At 35.6% G+C, this 14,988-nt stretch overlaps 1 protein-coding gene across 1 annotated transcript in view; it reads right to left on the bottom strand.

The window, feature by feature from the left end:
• Tmprss15 (transmembrane serine protease 15) overlaps nt 1–14,988 on the bottom strand; it is a 99,835-nt gene that overhangs the window by 46,840 nt on the left and 38,007 nt on the right. The window contains exons 10-14 of the mRNA XM_048422635.3: nt 14,611–14,751; nt 13,810–13,959; nt 4,012–4,117; nt 3,552–3,702; nt 797–932 (exon numbers count right to left, since the gene is read on the bottom strand). Of these exons, the coding sequence (XP_048278592.3) occupies nt 797–932; nt 3,552–3,702; nt 4,012–4,117; nt 13,810–13,959; nt 14,611–14,751 (684 nt within the window). The remainder of the gene's footprint in view (nt 1–796; nt 933–3,551; nt 3,703–4,011; nt 4,118–13,809; nt 13,960–14,610; nt 14,752–14,988) is intronic.

Here is a 14,988-nt window from a genome sequence, read left to right as displayed (position 1 = left end):
ATAGAGTTGGGGGTGTGTGGTGGTTTGAAAGAAAATGGCCACCAAAAGGAGTGGCACTCTTAGGAATTGTGACTTTGTTGGATTAGGTATGGCCTTGGAGGAAGTGTCTCACTGTAGAGGTGGGCTCTGAGGTCTTGCCTATGCTCAAGATACCACCCAGTGTTTCAGTTCACTTCTTGTTGCCTGCAAGATATAGAACCCTTCAGCACCATGTGTACCTGCATGCCACCATACTCACAGTCACCACGCTCCCTGTCATGATGATAATGGACTAAACCTCTGAAACTATAAGCTTCCTTCACAATTAAATATTTTTCTTTACAAGAGTTGTCAGGGTTGTGGTGTCTCTTCGCAGCAATAGAAACCCTAGTTAAGACAGAGTGTTTCAGTCTTAACTGGGCTATTATGATTTTCAAATCCTTCCTAAAAAGGCAACTAGAACTTCACCAGCTCTTCCCTCAAGAGAGTAGACTCCACTCATCCCCACCAATGTGGCACTGGAGTTTGTATTTTAATGAGAACGAAATAAAAATTAGTACTGTCAATAAATTTAAGATGAAAATTGCTAAATACATTTTTAAACTACTAAAGCATATTTTAAATATGATTGACAATCTTATAACAAGTGAATATCTGTGAATTCATTATTACACATCATTGGCTAGATACAGTTTTTCTCATTGTCTTTATTTTCACTTTGATTTTCCATTGAAACACTATTAGGCTGAGATAAAAACAATAAGCTGAAACAAGATAGCTTCATGACTTAGGGAATGCACATAATGGGTTTACTTACTGGGAAGCTCTGGTGGAGGTGTGGGAACCAAAGTTGGTTCTGGATAAGGACTCTCACTACAGATTCCATTTGTTAGACTTATGTCATCCAAACCTATTGCACTCCAACCTGGGTTTCTAAAAGCATTGAATACAACCTGAAATTCAGAAAGGCATATATTATTATTTTACTCTAATAACTTCTGACTTGGTTCTTCTTATGGCTTAATAACTCAGGGGAACCAGTATTGCCAATTATACAATGCATAATAAAATACTCCACATTGAAATATTGGTAAAGCATAGTGTTTAAGTTCTTTTGAGAATATCAATCTTTATTTTACATATAAATCTTTGCAAAAATATTCATGCACGTCTTCCTTTTGTGTTGGATTATAGTCTTATGATTTATCTCTCTTCTCCTGATTTTATCATATTCTGTTTTACTTAGCAAAACTTATTCATAATTAGGATGCAGAGGGAAACATCCTGCCAATTATATTGAAAATACAAATGTCTATTTTCCTTCATAGTAGATACTAGTCCTGAAGAGAAGACACTCTGATTAGATCATTTAATAGGGGAAAAGGAACAAGAAGAAATGACTAGTGTGACATGAACATTCGGGATCATCTAGTACTGGTCCTTGGTCACTTCAGGTTCTGAATAAGCATTTTTAGGAAGGAGCTAATCACAAGACCCACAACAAGATCTTGGTCACAGATCTTGGGTTTATAAATACTACGATAGGTTCTCAGATATTGTGACTGTTTTTAACTATACTTCCTTGGACCTATCTTCAGTAAAATAAGAATGAGACAAACATAATACTTGCTGTGTAAGTAATATTTGCTCTCAGAGCCACATAATATACATTATTTTATTTGTTTTTTTCAACATAGTATGCATTCCTCAATTCACTATTTTTTTCCATTAATTCTGTAGATATCATGCCAGGTATATGCCAATAAGTGTGAAGTTCCCATTTTCACGGAGATAACAGCAAGTTGTCCACAACTTCTCAATACAATGGCATAAGAAATATGTAAGTCTGTATTCTCCCACAGACGACAGTCTCCTCCCAGTCCTACTGTATGACTGGGATTCCAAAGAGCACCAAACCTCATGCTGACCATGGTATGTCCTATATCATCTTTCCTATGAATAACTGTGGATCAACAACAGTAACAGAACAGCTTTCCATGCCGCAATTCTCTCCATCCTTCAAGGAAACTCCTTAAAAGTCAGGATATTCTAAAGGAAGTTAAAACATTTTATCCTGCAGGGAGATGCTTTTAAACGTGGGAAGCAGACCACTCAATAGATTTGAGAGTTCCCTCAAACAGACGGGGTTCACTAGGTCTGCCCTTCACAAGATTTTCTCAGTTTTAAGAACTGTTGAGAGACACTCTTGGACAAGCTGAACTACCTGTATAGGCTGGGGAAAGCTGAGCTGATCAGAAACGGCACTCTTCAACTTCTGAAGAGTCAGTTTCAAGTTTCCAGCTTTGGTGGCCCATCATCTACACCATGGTGATGCTTCTGTCTTTGTCCTATAAGTAACCCCACACCCACACTTCTGTAAATAATCCCCGTAGAACTCATTGGCTCACAAATTTGGACTTTGTTGGTATCATCACTTTGGCCTGCTTTTGGTTCACTATCTGGGGAGAGTAGATGTCGGTGCATATGTCTCCAGGATTAGTGTTGCACAATATAATTATAACAATATACTGTAATAAAATTTGTGCGATAGGGATTATTAATTTCAATATTTACATTCAAAGCTTTAGGACTGTGATTAACAAAACCATGGAAGCTAATCATGAATAAAGTATCATCACATGCATTTGCGATGTGGCAGTATCTCTTTTCTTGTGGAACTAAGACCAAAAATACTGTACTGGACCATTGCAGGTTTAGAAAAAAAAAAAAAAAACCTCACTGGCCAAAACTGCCTGCAGAAATGCTGATTTTTCTCATTTTATTGATCTATTTGTCTCTGTTTGATATTCTAATTTTTCTTATTTGAATTATCAGAGAACAAGCAAAATTAATGAAGAAAAATTCACAGTGAAGACTAGAATATGAAAAAATAAAGGGAAGGTTGACAGGAAGAAGGCAGATGAGGATCACTGATTATAGCTCTCTGTCATAGGGGAGAATCTATGCTTCTGGTGATGATATTGTCTGTTCAAATATACACCTTCTAAAAGTGATACTAACTTGTATCAAATTATTCAATTAAAACATTGTTAATTTGGTCAAACTAATGGGGCACATTTTCCTATATTTTAATAGCAACAACCCTTAGGAAATAAAGGCATTAAATTCTTATCTGGAAAAATTAACTCAACTTAATGCAGAATAAATGATCAGAGACTTCCCAATGATATGGCTCATAAAATTCTTTTCTAAAGGAAATCTACTGAGATTAAGTCATAGTGGGGTTGGCTGGTGGATATTGATGGACATGGATGTTTAACTATGAAATGATAATTATCTAGAATGTGTGGAGCTGAACAAGGTAAGGCAGAAGAATAGAAGAAGGTGTTGATGAAGGGAAGTGAAGCTGCCTTTTTTCCTAAGGGTTTTATGGACTATTATAAACAGAATGTTAATATCACAAGTGATTACTCAAAAATATTATTTAATAAATCAGTGAAAAGAAGAGAAAGCTACTAGGTTTTCTCCAGAAACTACTTTACTATATCATTGTAAAGTATACTCACACATTATAAAAAATATAAATAGAAATTACAAAGTATTTCGCACACCTTAAATTTCCCTGTTTCATTAAATGTAACTTGACCATAATTCCAATTACTCCCATAATTTCCTGTTCTTTGAAAAACTGTCTTGTCTGTGGTTTCATCACTGCTGATTTGAATGTTTAAGTTGTAGACATTTTCACAGCACATGTAATACCTGGTTTGGAAATAAGAAAAGATGCTTAGTTTTTTAACACATTGAATAAATTCATTTTAGTTCTTTCTGTAGATTTTCTTATATTTAATTATATATTTTTTCCTTTGGGTGTTTCTGGGGAAGAGGGTCAGTCGGGGGCCACCAATGCTTTGCTGATTTATCAATTGTAAAAATCAACAGTAATGCAGGCCTTAAAACTTTAGCTATCTTATCTGAGGCTGGTTCCCTAAAAAAACTGTTGCTAGCCACTCACAAAGATAGCATTTCAGTATATCCTACCAGAAGTCAAGGACCTGATTGGAAACATACCAGAAATGAAGGCAGGCAGGCTCCGAAGTGAGCTCTAAAGAGAGGCTTAAAAGACCCACTCTTTCTCTTCTCCGGCATTGTTCAGTTGGTGTAGAAATGTAGAATCCTGTAAAGCCAAACAAGAACTTTTACTTTCTTAAAGAAGGTAACCATTTAACATGAAGCTTTATCACATATATTTTTGCATATTGGATTAGGTGCCAGAATTGAGTCTGGAGTGGTTGACTCTGCCGTAATAAATTGTTTAGGAAAATCACTCAACTTTGGACTTCTTACTTTAATTCTAATTTTACATACATCCAGAAAAACTCACAACTTGACAGGCAATCAGCACATGGCTGACTGTATTTAGATATTCTCTTTGGTTAACTAACAAGATACACAATTATTTAAGCATACATTTGATGACAAGGCTAAACGTTCCAAAGAACACTGGTCTTATATCCCATTGACTACACTGCATATCTTTACATAAGAAGGTGCCTGATTTTATAAGGGTTTTTCATATTTCTGTATTCCTTTGAATGATAACTAATCAGATCACTGTGGAGCAGGCAGCATACTAATCCATATAAAAGCTTTTGAAATAGCACAAGATACTGCATAAGTGCTTTCTGGTCTAGAATTCATTATTCAAGCCAATGATTTGAGTCATTTCTAGTGTGTGAAGTACGGTTAGGTAAGAATATCTTAACATTCTCTTAGGGGAATTTACTTCATTCTTAGTTTGAAACTCATATATTAAGACATATGCAGGAATTATCCAGCAAAGCATGCTACAAAGCAAATGAAATATTGGACTAATAGAATTTGATTGCTGAGCATTTCTTATAAAATGCCCAAATGTGTTTGCTTGAAATCAACGTCTTCTCTCCTGTGCCTTTCAACAGAAAAATATAGGCAATGTTGCATATAAAATGCAATCTCATTCATTTGTAATATGCAGAGTAAGAATAAGATACGAAGAAGAGAAATTCAAGTAGAACTGTTTATAAACACATACTTAGACCAATGAGGCAAAAATTATCTGGAATAAGTGAGTGTTCTATCAAGGTGAAATAGTGCTAAAAGACTTATAAAAGTAATATATGCACATGCGTTGCATTCCTATTACAAAATGCAAGAATGTGTTTCACAGTTTATACCAGTAACAGACTACTCACATTTTATTTATGCTAAAATATTTCATGAATATTTTAGCTATGTCTGATCTCATATATATGAAGATATGCAAAAGGTCAGCTTCAGATTCATCACACAAGTCCCAGCACCTGCTCTCTATGAGTTCTCTATGAGCTCACAAATAAACCCAGTTGGAGTTCATCTTGCTGTTAGTTGCTTAGAGCATGATAAGAAAGAAAGAAGTACTGAAGTGGTCTAAGTGCTCGAAAACTTTTGAGTTAGCTGTTAATCGTGTGATAGAAGCAACATCGTGCTGCTATTTCTGCTTTGGCATGTTCACCCAACACAGTCCATTTACTAGTCATAATTTGAAATGTGCTAAGTATCTTATTCATTCATTTAGCGGTAATATATTTAGATCTGATTGTATAATTAATATGACTTTTTATTAATTAAATTACTGACTTTACATCCTTCTTCCTCTCTCTTTTTCTCCCATTCTCTCACACCTTCTCTCCTCTGCCCACCCCTCAATCCATGGCTCTTCTGCAATCATGCAGAAAGGGGCAGGCCCCCCGTGGGTTTCAGCAGAGCAGGGCTTATCAAGCTGCCCCAAGTCCAAGCATCTCCTCTGGTATTAGGCTGGGCAAGGCAATCCAGCAGGAGAAATAGGTTTTCCAAAGCTAGTCAAAGTCCTGGGAATAGGCCCTGCGCCCATTTCCAGGAGTCCCACATACAGACTAAACTGTTACATTTATGCAGAGAGCCTCACTTGGTGCCATGTAGACTCCCTGGTTGTGGGTTCAGATTCTGTAAACCAGGCTCCCATGAGTCACGCTAGTAGTTTCTGTGGGTTTTCCTGTGACTCCCTGAGTCAATGTTTGACTTTGGGTCTGTGGTTCTGCTTGCATCAAGTCCACTTAAAACAAGATTAATTAGAGAAATGATGGTACCTTTTATATTTTGGAAAATAAACTAAGACAGTAAACATCATGCTTCTGTAAATATTGTTATATATAAAATAATTTACTATATTACCTATTATTTTACTATTATGTGAGTTAAATTAATAAACTAAAATAGGTAAAATAAATTCTCTATAAAATTATGAGAGTAGAGTATGCAATTTACATTAAATTTAGTTCACTCATGCAATTATTCTTTAATTTAATTGATGATATTTTGATATTGATCACCTGACTTATTTAACACTTACAGGATGCAATAGGAATACTCAAAGAGAATACATTTCATTTTAACCTATTAAAAATTTTCTCTAGCCTAGGAGATTTCCTAATATAGAGGATTAATGTTATATGCTCACCAATTTTCTATCTTTTGTCTCTGGGAGAAGATACTTTTTTTAAGTTCTAATGTTGTTACTATGTTTCTTTTTAAGTTTTCTCAAAATTGACCATATCTTTACCTTCAATAATTTGAATATGACATAGACTTAACTTTGCACCTCATGTGATAACCTCCAAATTAGCTGTCCATCTAGTTGTTTACACTCAGAATAAGGAATAATATACAGACAATATTTTTACTGGAGCATATCATCAGGCGGAGGAAAAAATAACAGCAACTAGGGATGATGACACTAGGTCGGGACACCATTTGTGCTGGCTGAGTTTTGTGAGCTGTACACAATAGTTACCTAAAAAAAAAAACAACCTCAACTGAGAAATAGACTCCAGCAGGTTGGCCTATGGGCATGTCTGAGGGAGCATTTTCTCAACTGTTAATTGATCTAGGAGTGCAAAGCCTACTATGGTACTACCCCTGGGCAGGAGGGTCTTGGCAGGTTACACACATACACACACACACACACACACACACACACACACACACACACACACACACTTGTTTATATATAAACAATTGAATACCTCAGAGAGAGCAAACTAGTAAACTACATTCCTCTGGGGTTTCTGTTTCTGCCCTTCCTCCAGATTTCTGTCATAAATTCTTGTCTTGGCTTCATTTGATGATGAACTGAAAGCTGCAAACCATATAAACCTTTCTCCTGAAGATGCTTTTGGTTAGTGTTTTATCACAGTGAAATATAAACTAAACAGAACACTGTTGTAGTGTTTATTCCCAACTGGGCCTTCCTCTAGGATGTTCTATAAACTGGGGATTCTGCATCACCTACAGCAATGCTTCACAAAGCTTCCTGAGAAGTCGCATGATTGGTTACATCTTCATTCAAGATCATGTATCTCTACAACAGTTACAGAATCACTCTGTTGGGGCCTCTTTACTAAGTTAACCATATCTTCTGATCCTGAAGGATCCAGGCCCTCCCTAAGGACCTCACTTTGGCAAGTCTGTTATGCTGCAGAAAATACCCTGCAGGATGTAGGCCCTGACTCAGCAGGATGTGCTGTGTCCTCAACCTTTCTCGACCTCATCCTAAGTTACTGAAAACACACACACACACACAAAACAAACAACAACAACAACACCAAGACCCGTAAGATACCCCCATATGGTAAAGAACCAAACAGAAACAGGCTAGGCTAACTGGCGTGCTTTTTTGATAAAGGTGGAATGTGGTAACCACAGCAACTGCCCAAAAGATAGCACCGCTCTTGCAGCTGCAAACTACCAATTAACCAGACAGGTGCTTCCAGTTCAGAGGTACAGCAACCTGAGTCTGTTCCTATGCAGTCTGTAGTCCTCTAGACACCCCACCCCACTGCTGCTTGGGGTCTCTTCTGTTCCAGTGTCATGTCGGACAGACAAGGGATCCAGGTTTGAACTCGCAATTAAAAGATTCTTTGCTTTTGCATTGGATTTGGTCTCTTGGTGGTCTTTGGGGGTCTGAACTATGGGTACAACAGCTCTATCCATAATAAGTGATGTATTGTATGCAAAATATTTCTTTATGATTTGATTCTTTGTGTATTTCCAAATACCCAAAGACATTAAGGACATTTTAGATCCTGTGTCATCTTCTGACCATATTCTCCTCCTTTCAATTATTCTATTTTAAAATACTATCTTTTTACTTGGAGAAAATTTAATCTAAGTTTTTTAAGAAAGTCGCCTTGATACAAGTGACCACTAACTTTGAATTTTCAGAAACACGTTTTATTTCTCTGATGTCATTTTGTATGGTGTATTGCTAACTATCTTTTATCATAAGTAAAATATGCCAATTTTTATTAAGTGTGAACACTTGCATATGAGTGTATATACATGTGTTTGTACATGTTTGATATGGAATTCCCCTTTGTGTACTGTGAATATGTTGTATTTCCCTTGGTTAATAAAGGAGCTGTTTTGGCCTGTGAAGGGCAGAATAGAGCTAGGCAGGAAAACAAAACTGAATGCAGGTAGAAAGAAGGTGGAGTCAGGGAAACACCATGTTGCTGCTGAAGGAGAAAGAAACCAGAACCTTACCAGTAGGCCATAGCCTAGGGATGATACACTATTAATAGAAATATGTTAATTTAAGATTTACATTAAATTCCTAGAGCGAGCTAGGAATACTACTGAGCGATTGGACAAACAGTGTTGTAATTGATGTAGTTTCTGTGTGATTATCTGGGACTGGGCAGTCGGGACATGAATGAGTGGTCTCCGTTTTACATGTGTGTGTCTGCACAAGTTCATGTGCTTATGTAGGTCAAGGCATGATCTTGATATCTCCCTTTTCTCTGGCTGACTGGGTAGCCCCAAGAATCCTCTAAGTTCTCTGTCCACTGTCCAGTCATACTGTGGTAAGGCCAGCGCCTACTGACAACATATGTTTCTTACAAAGGTGCTGGGGAATCTAGTTCAGGACTTCTTTTTTGCCTGGTGAACACTTTACTCATTAAGCCAGTTTCCTAGGCCTGTAGTATGTACTTATTGAAGAATTCTAGGAAAATGAGTAGTGTCTTGTTAATTTTTGTATTTTTGGTTTGGGTTAGGTAAATGTTGTTTAATATATTCTTATATCAGTGTGACTTGCTTCCACTTTTATTAAAGTCCTACAAAGAAGGAGTGACTCATCAATATTCTGCATAACCATACAGGATTTCTATGGTTTAATGACAAATATTTTTAGCTCTTTAATTTTCTTGAGATGCATTCTAGATCTCTTAAAATTAACCTTAAAGTAAGCTTAAAATCAGAAAGTTTAATAGCTTATTAACTCAAGCATACAATGAACTTTTTCTCTACTCATTACATTTTTCTTACAACTTCCTCCTGTCCCCTTTTCTGTTTGTCTCCCCATGAGCTGAATTCAAAAGCTCTCCTGTGGACACCCCAAATAAAGCTGTAAATTCTGGACATGCTTTGGTAGTGATATAGACAGCAGAACCGGGGAGATAGTAGTGCTTTCTAGAAACTTTGAGGTCTCTTTCAAGAAGAAATTCAGTTGGTTCTAATACTTTCACCAGTCTACTTGGGGGTTTAAGATAATTGAATCTACTAGGTAAATATTGCTAAGAGGATTACATTCAGTTTCTTGAAATATGATAAATTAGTACTATTTTGTAAAGCTTAATACAAGAAAGATAAGACAAAAGAAAAGAATGCTACATTAAAAGGCTATAAATTACACTAAGAAAGTATATTTATTTGTCAAGTTGAAATGCAGATATGTAAAAGATAATATACATAAAAGGATATATAAGAATAATATATTTAAATAACTTTTATTTATAGCCTAACATCTCTTTTTTTAATTAGCAACTTAGAATAGAATCATGAACAATTGTTGTCTTTTGAATACTTTCGAGTCATAAAAAGAAAATCGTTTTAGCAGTATATGGCACTGTCAGGAATTTTCCTGATGTTTGTAGAACGTAGTGATGGATGTCTATAAATCTTAAACATCTAAATCCTATTATCTTCAAACATATTTTCTAAAGGAAGGAATCAAAGGTAGAGAAGAAAAATAATTTACCTAAATGGAGGCAGAACAATAAAATTTAGCCCTAATTAAGACGTCAGGGTCTTAATTTTAATGACTCTATTTTACCCAATGCTACTATTCAAAGCTTTAAAAAAATATTGTAATTGTGTCAAAAAGAGCAGAAAAAGAACCTAAGGCCAGCTAGGCCTTTGTGACACCTACATTTGCAAAGTCTTTTTTTATGCTACTAACCTCATTTACCCCAGATGCTCAGAACAAATAGGCTCCCTCTGAGCATGCCAAAGCACTGCCCCGCATCAATGCCTCCATCTCCCCATCCACTTCACTTTTAAGAGGTACAAAGAAACCCTGAGAGCTGACAGGGCAAAGATTGAGGAGCTGTGGCTCCCCCAAGAGTGAGTTCTTTAGAAGGCCTGGAAAAAGTTGAGCAGTTTAGATATTCTTCCCTAAAGTGATGCTAATTCAAAGTTTATCTGTGCCATTTAGGCGCTCCTGTCTTTGAAAGTGAAGGCTAAGAACAAAAGAACCCTGCATGGATAAGAAGAACTGCAGGAGAGGTTTAATTCTCCTGCATTTCAGAGGTACAATGTTCTGACACATTAAAAAAAAGCCAGTTGGAAGAAAAATACCCCTGAAGGTGAATGACTGGTAGATTATGAAATCACAGCTATAAGAGTCAGAGAGACCTGCTAAGCTCCACCATGGCTCTCATTACTTACTGCCACTGGTGTGCTCTGACCTGCTTGATCTTGTCTAATTTCATAACCCTGGCTACACACCTTTCTCCTGAGACTCCATTTCCCTCCCAACTGTTTAAAATCTCCACCTGACACTCATCTTGCTCCTCTTTGGGCAGTTTCTTCTCCTTTCTGGAGTCATTTACTCTGTTGGCAAGCCGAAATCATTTTCCCTCCTGTAACGTACTTAGACTCTTTTAAATAGCAACGAAATTATTTTATCTCTATTATGATGACATGAAAGTAGAAAATGGTAATTTTAACATCAAAATTTCAACTACATGACACGTATCTGCTATAATCAGTAGGTCCTAGTGATTTCCTGAATGTTCAACTGACTCCTGTTGTTTAACTGCGGTGCAGACATTATTAGATTTTTTTTTCCCACAAGAGGAAATAAAAAGTGACCCTGTTATTTAGATGTTTCAAAATGTCTGTATAGGGCTAAGGAGATTACCAACCAAAGGGTTAATCTTCATCTGGGTGAAATAGTATTTTAACCATATGGGAGCAGGACCTTGGATACAATTATTCCAGGCTAATTATCTAGAATCATTCATATGTCACCATTTTCAAAATTAAATATAGTTTGTCTTTTGGAAGCAGCCCTGTGTGCAGAGCACATTTGTATGCATTTGTCTATAATGGTATGTAATGTCTAATCTTCAATCGATGGCTATTGGTTATTAGTAACAAATAATAACCAATTGCAACTGTTATTCATTTGAAGTTACATTTAGAATCTAACTTCTCACCACATCTGCTCTCTGTTTCTGGTCTTTGACCCTTTCTCTGGGTCGTTGGCCAGCGTGGCACTGCCGTCTGTCTCATTGTCTTGTCTTTCCACAAGCTGTGCTGGACCTTATGCTACTTCCTCCTCATCCTCAGCATGAAATTGAGCACTAGAGATCAGCCAAGGTCAGATACATCTCACTGTCCATTCTACTGCATCTCAGCCTGGTGGACATAATGGCTTTTCCTCAAAGGAGCCAAAATTCTTTTCTGTTCTCTTAGATCTCTTTGCTGCCTCTCTCTAATAGATGTGATTGACTCTTGTGATCTCTTAGAAATTTGATTCATACCACTTCTTCAATGACATCTAAAGTGATTGCCTTGTATTAATTAGTACTTTTTTCCTATTTCTACTTTCAAAGCTTTCTGTTTTCCCAAGTTCTTCATACAACTTTAAAGTACCAAAATCACTCTTCATGTAAACTACTTTTTAAAAGTTTTTTAATAGAATAGGTGATCTATAAAATAACAAAATATGTTTTTACTTTCAATCCACAGATGTATTATGAGTGTCTCATATATAACTGAGTGGTCAAAAACTGAATGAAAGAAATAATAAGAGGGAGTATTTGGTGGGTGTGAAAATACATTATATACAGTCATAGTAATAAAATATTTAATCTAACTAAAGCAGATAAATAATCTGCATTTTTCTATTATCTGGATGTTCTGTTTAAAGAGCCATTGGCTCTATCTTGGGAAACTTAAATTTTCAATGTCCTTTCACAGTGTGTGAGTCATGGTTCACACTAAGTCAACCCTTTACTCTTCAGGTCATAAAGAGGAAAATACAGTGTGCATGTGTTTAGACTTTTAGTGCTGTAATTTGTTTCATTGAACAAATTATTCAGAAACAGGTAGTTGATCCGGAGGGGAAGACATTCATTTCTACATTCCACATAGCTTTAAATGGTGGTCAGACAAAATTAAAACTGACTAGGTTCTTGTCACTCGAAGAAAAGCTGTAGCAAAGGATACCAGTAACTCAGCACACCATTTTGGATAAAAGGAAGGTCTCATGCAGAGAAAGTCACACAATTGTGTGCACATTGTGATATGTGCCATGTTTCTTCAGCACCTGAGCACTGCAGTGTTGGTGTGGGGTTCTTGGCACAGTGTTTTTATCAATGACATTGACAGGTCATTCTGAAGAATGGCTTCATTACTTCTAAATATGTATGCACGCACAAACACACACACATATATATACAGACACACACACATACATACACACACATATACATATGCACATACACAGACTTGCACACCTATACATACATGCACACACACATACTTACACATAAACGCATACACATGCAAGATAAAAACACACATACATGCATATTCCCACATACACATATATTTACACATATATACAAACATAAATATATGCAAGACATATAAATATGTACACATAGATGAATGTACTTGCAAACATAAACACACACATATACTCATGCAAATACTGTTTGATGTTATTGTGATTTTTTTCTTAACATTCACAGTGTGTACTTTTACTAAGTTTGTAAGCTTTAATTACTGAGTTTATTAGTTTTACAAATATATTGTTTCTATTGTATCAGTAGTATCATCCCAGAATAATTGCTTATCTGTATCTTTCCCATAATCTTCCTAATCAAATTATATTGTCTTAAATATTAGTGTTTCTACATGGAATCTAGCATCTCATCCACAGGAATACACCTTTACACAGTAGCTTTCCTTGCAGTCTATGATCACAAGTCACTCCTTTATATGGTTACCAGAAGAAAATCTTTATCTGTGTTGATAGGATTTGTACACGCACAAATTCTAAAGTCTTCTTAAAAACAATGCTATCTGAACCAATGAACAAGTTCAGCAAGACAATGAGTGCTGGATCAATATACAAAACTAGATTACATTTCTATGAGTTCACAATGAATAATTGAAAAATGAAATTAAGGCAAAGCAGACTAATGGTCAGAAAAGTCAATTATCTCACACAAGTTCATTTACTCATTAATCATTTCAAAGCTATGGTTAAGAGTTTATTTCCTTATCTCTAATGACCTTTGATTACTTTTCATCATCATATCTGGAGAGAAGAGTAAAATAATACATGTTCTAAAAACAGGCCACTTACAGTTAGATGTTTGATTACCATTTTTCTTTTAAATATAATTATTAGTTAATAATAGTAAAAAATAAATTTTCACTTAATGAAGCTTCATTCAAATGAAGTAATAGTGCGTGCTTTTTTTGTTTTGCTTTATGAATAAATGTAAACTACACCTGAATCATTTCCAAATGTGTGGTCAAAAGACGGTCCTGTGAAGAGAGGAAACTGTGGCCCCCGAATTCTTTCCCACTCGGTATCGTCACCAATATCCTGAATCCAGAAGCAAAAGCCATCTTCAAAAGTACAGTTGATTTTCTCATCATCTGTGAATTAAAAATCCTCTTAACTTTAATATTTGGCGTGAACAACTATAATGAATTATATAGAAAATAATCCAACTTCATATAGTATTTTGATTGCTTACTTTCTGGCCATCAAGACATTATTTTGTTTTAATCTTAACTGTGATTAATTTTATTCATTTTAAAATTTATTTTATTTAAGTTAAAATACATTTTTTTCAACCATGACAAATTGTTATGTTTCTTACAGTATTGGGCTTTAAAAAACTTCTATTGTTCATTTTTTCCTATGTTGATTCTACTATTTACCCACATATTGTGTCCCATCTGCTTCTCTCTCCTTACAACTAAATTCAGTACTTTAATCAAATCAACTTCATGTTGATTTTTTCAGAATTAGTTTATTCTAATCTACTCTCACTTGTAATGTTTACTGAATATTAAAAACTAATTTAATGGTTAAATGAATTTGTGATTTTTCTGAAGCTAGTCAGTTGATTTCTATAAAGAATATAAAGGACTTTTAATATTATTTGTTTCTAACTATTATGTAAAGAGAGAATTAGTTAAGAGTTAGGAAGGAACTCACATAGTGAAAACTTTAGGTTCTGCTGATGTTAAAAATACTACAGCGTCAGGGGAGTCAAAGACTGACCAGTAGAAAGCACTTACTGCTAAGGTCGCTGATGTTAAAGGTGCCATAGGTTGCATTAAAGCCAATGTAATCACTTTGATCGGATTGTACCAGAAAGGCGACTGTAACTAGGTTGGAGAAAATTCGAACTGTTCCAGGATCAGTTTCCACAAAAGAGGCTATGAAAGAAAATGTTTACAAATGATTATAAGCATAATCTGTATCTATTCATGAAAGGAATAGATGAATTACTTTGCCAAGTCGGATTCCTTGAAAGTCACAAGTTGAGAAGTTATAGGGCTAAAGGTTAACTTTGAGTCCCATACCACAGAAATGAGAGCAAGAACAGAGTCACCATAGTGAAGTAAACAGTACATAATTGTGGTCTACTTACCCATATTGCAGTGGAAACTCAA

Source organism: Myodes glareolus, chromosome 2 (assembly GCF_982192425.1).
Source record: "Myodes glareolus chromosome 2, mMyoGla1.1, whole genome shotgun sequence".
NCBI lineage: Eukaryota > Metazoa > Chordata > Mammalia > Rodentia > Cricetidae > Myodes > Myodes glareolus.
Note: the sequence above shows the minus strand (reverse complement) of the source record. Positions and strands in the feature narration are given on the sequence as shown.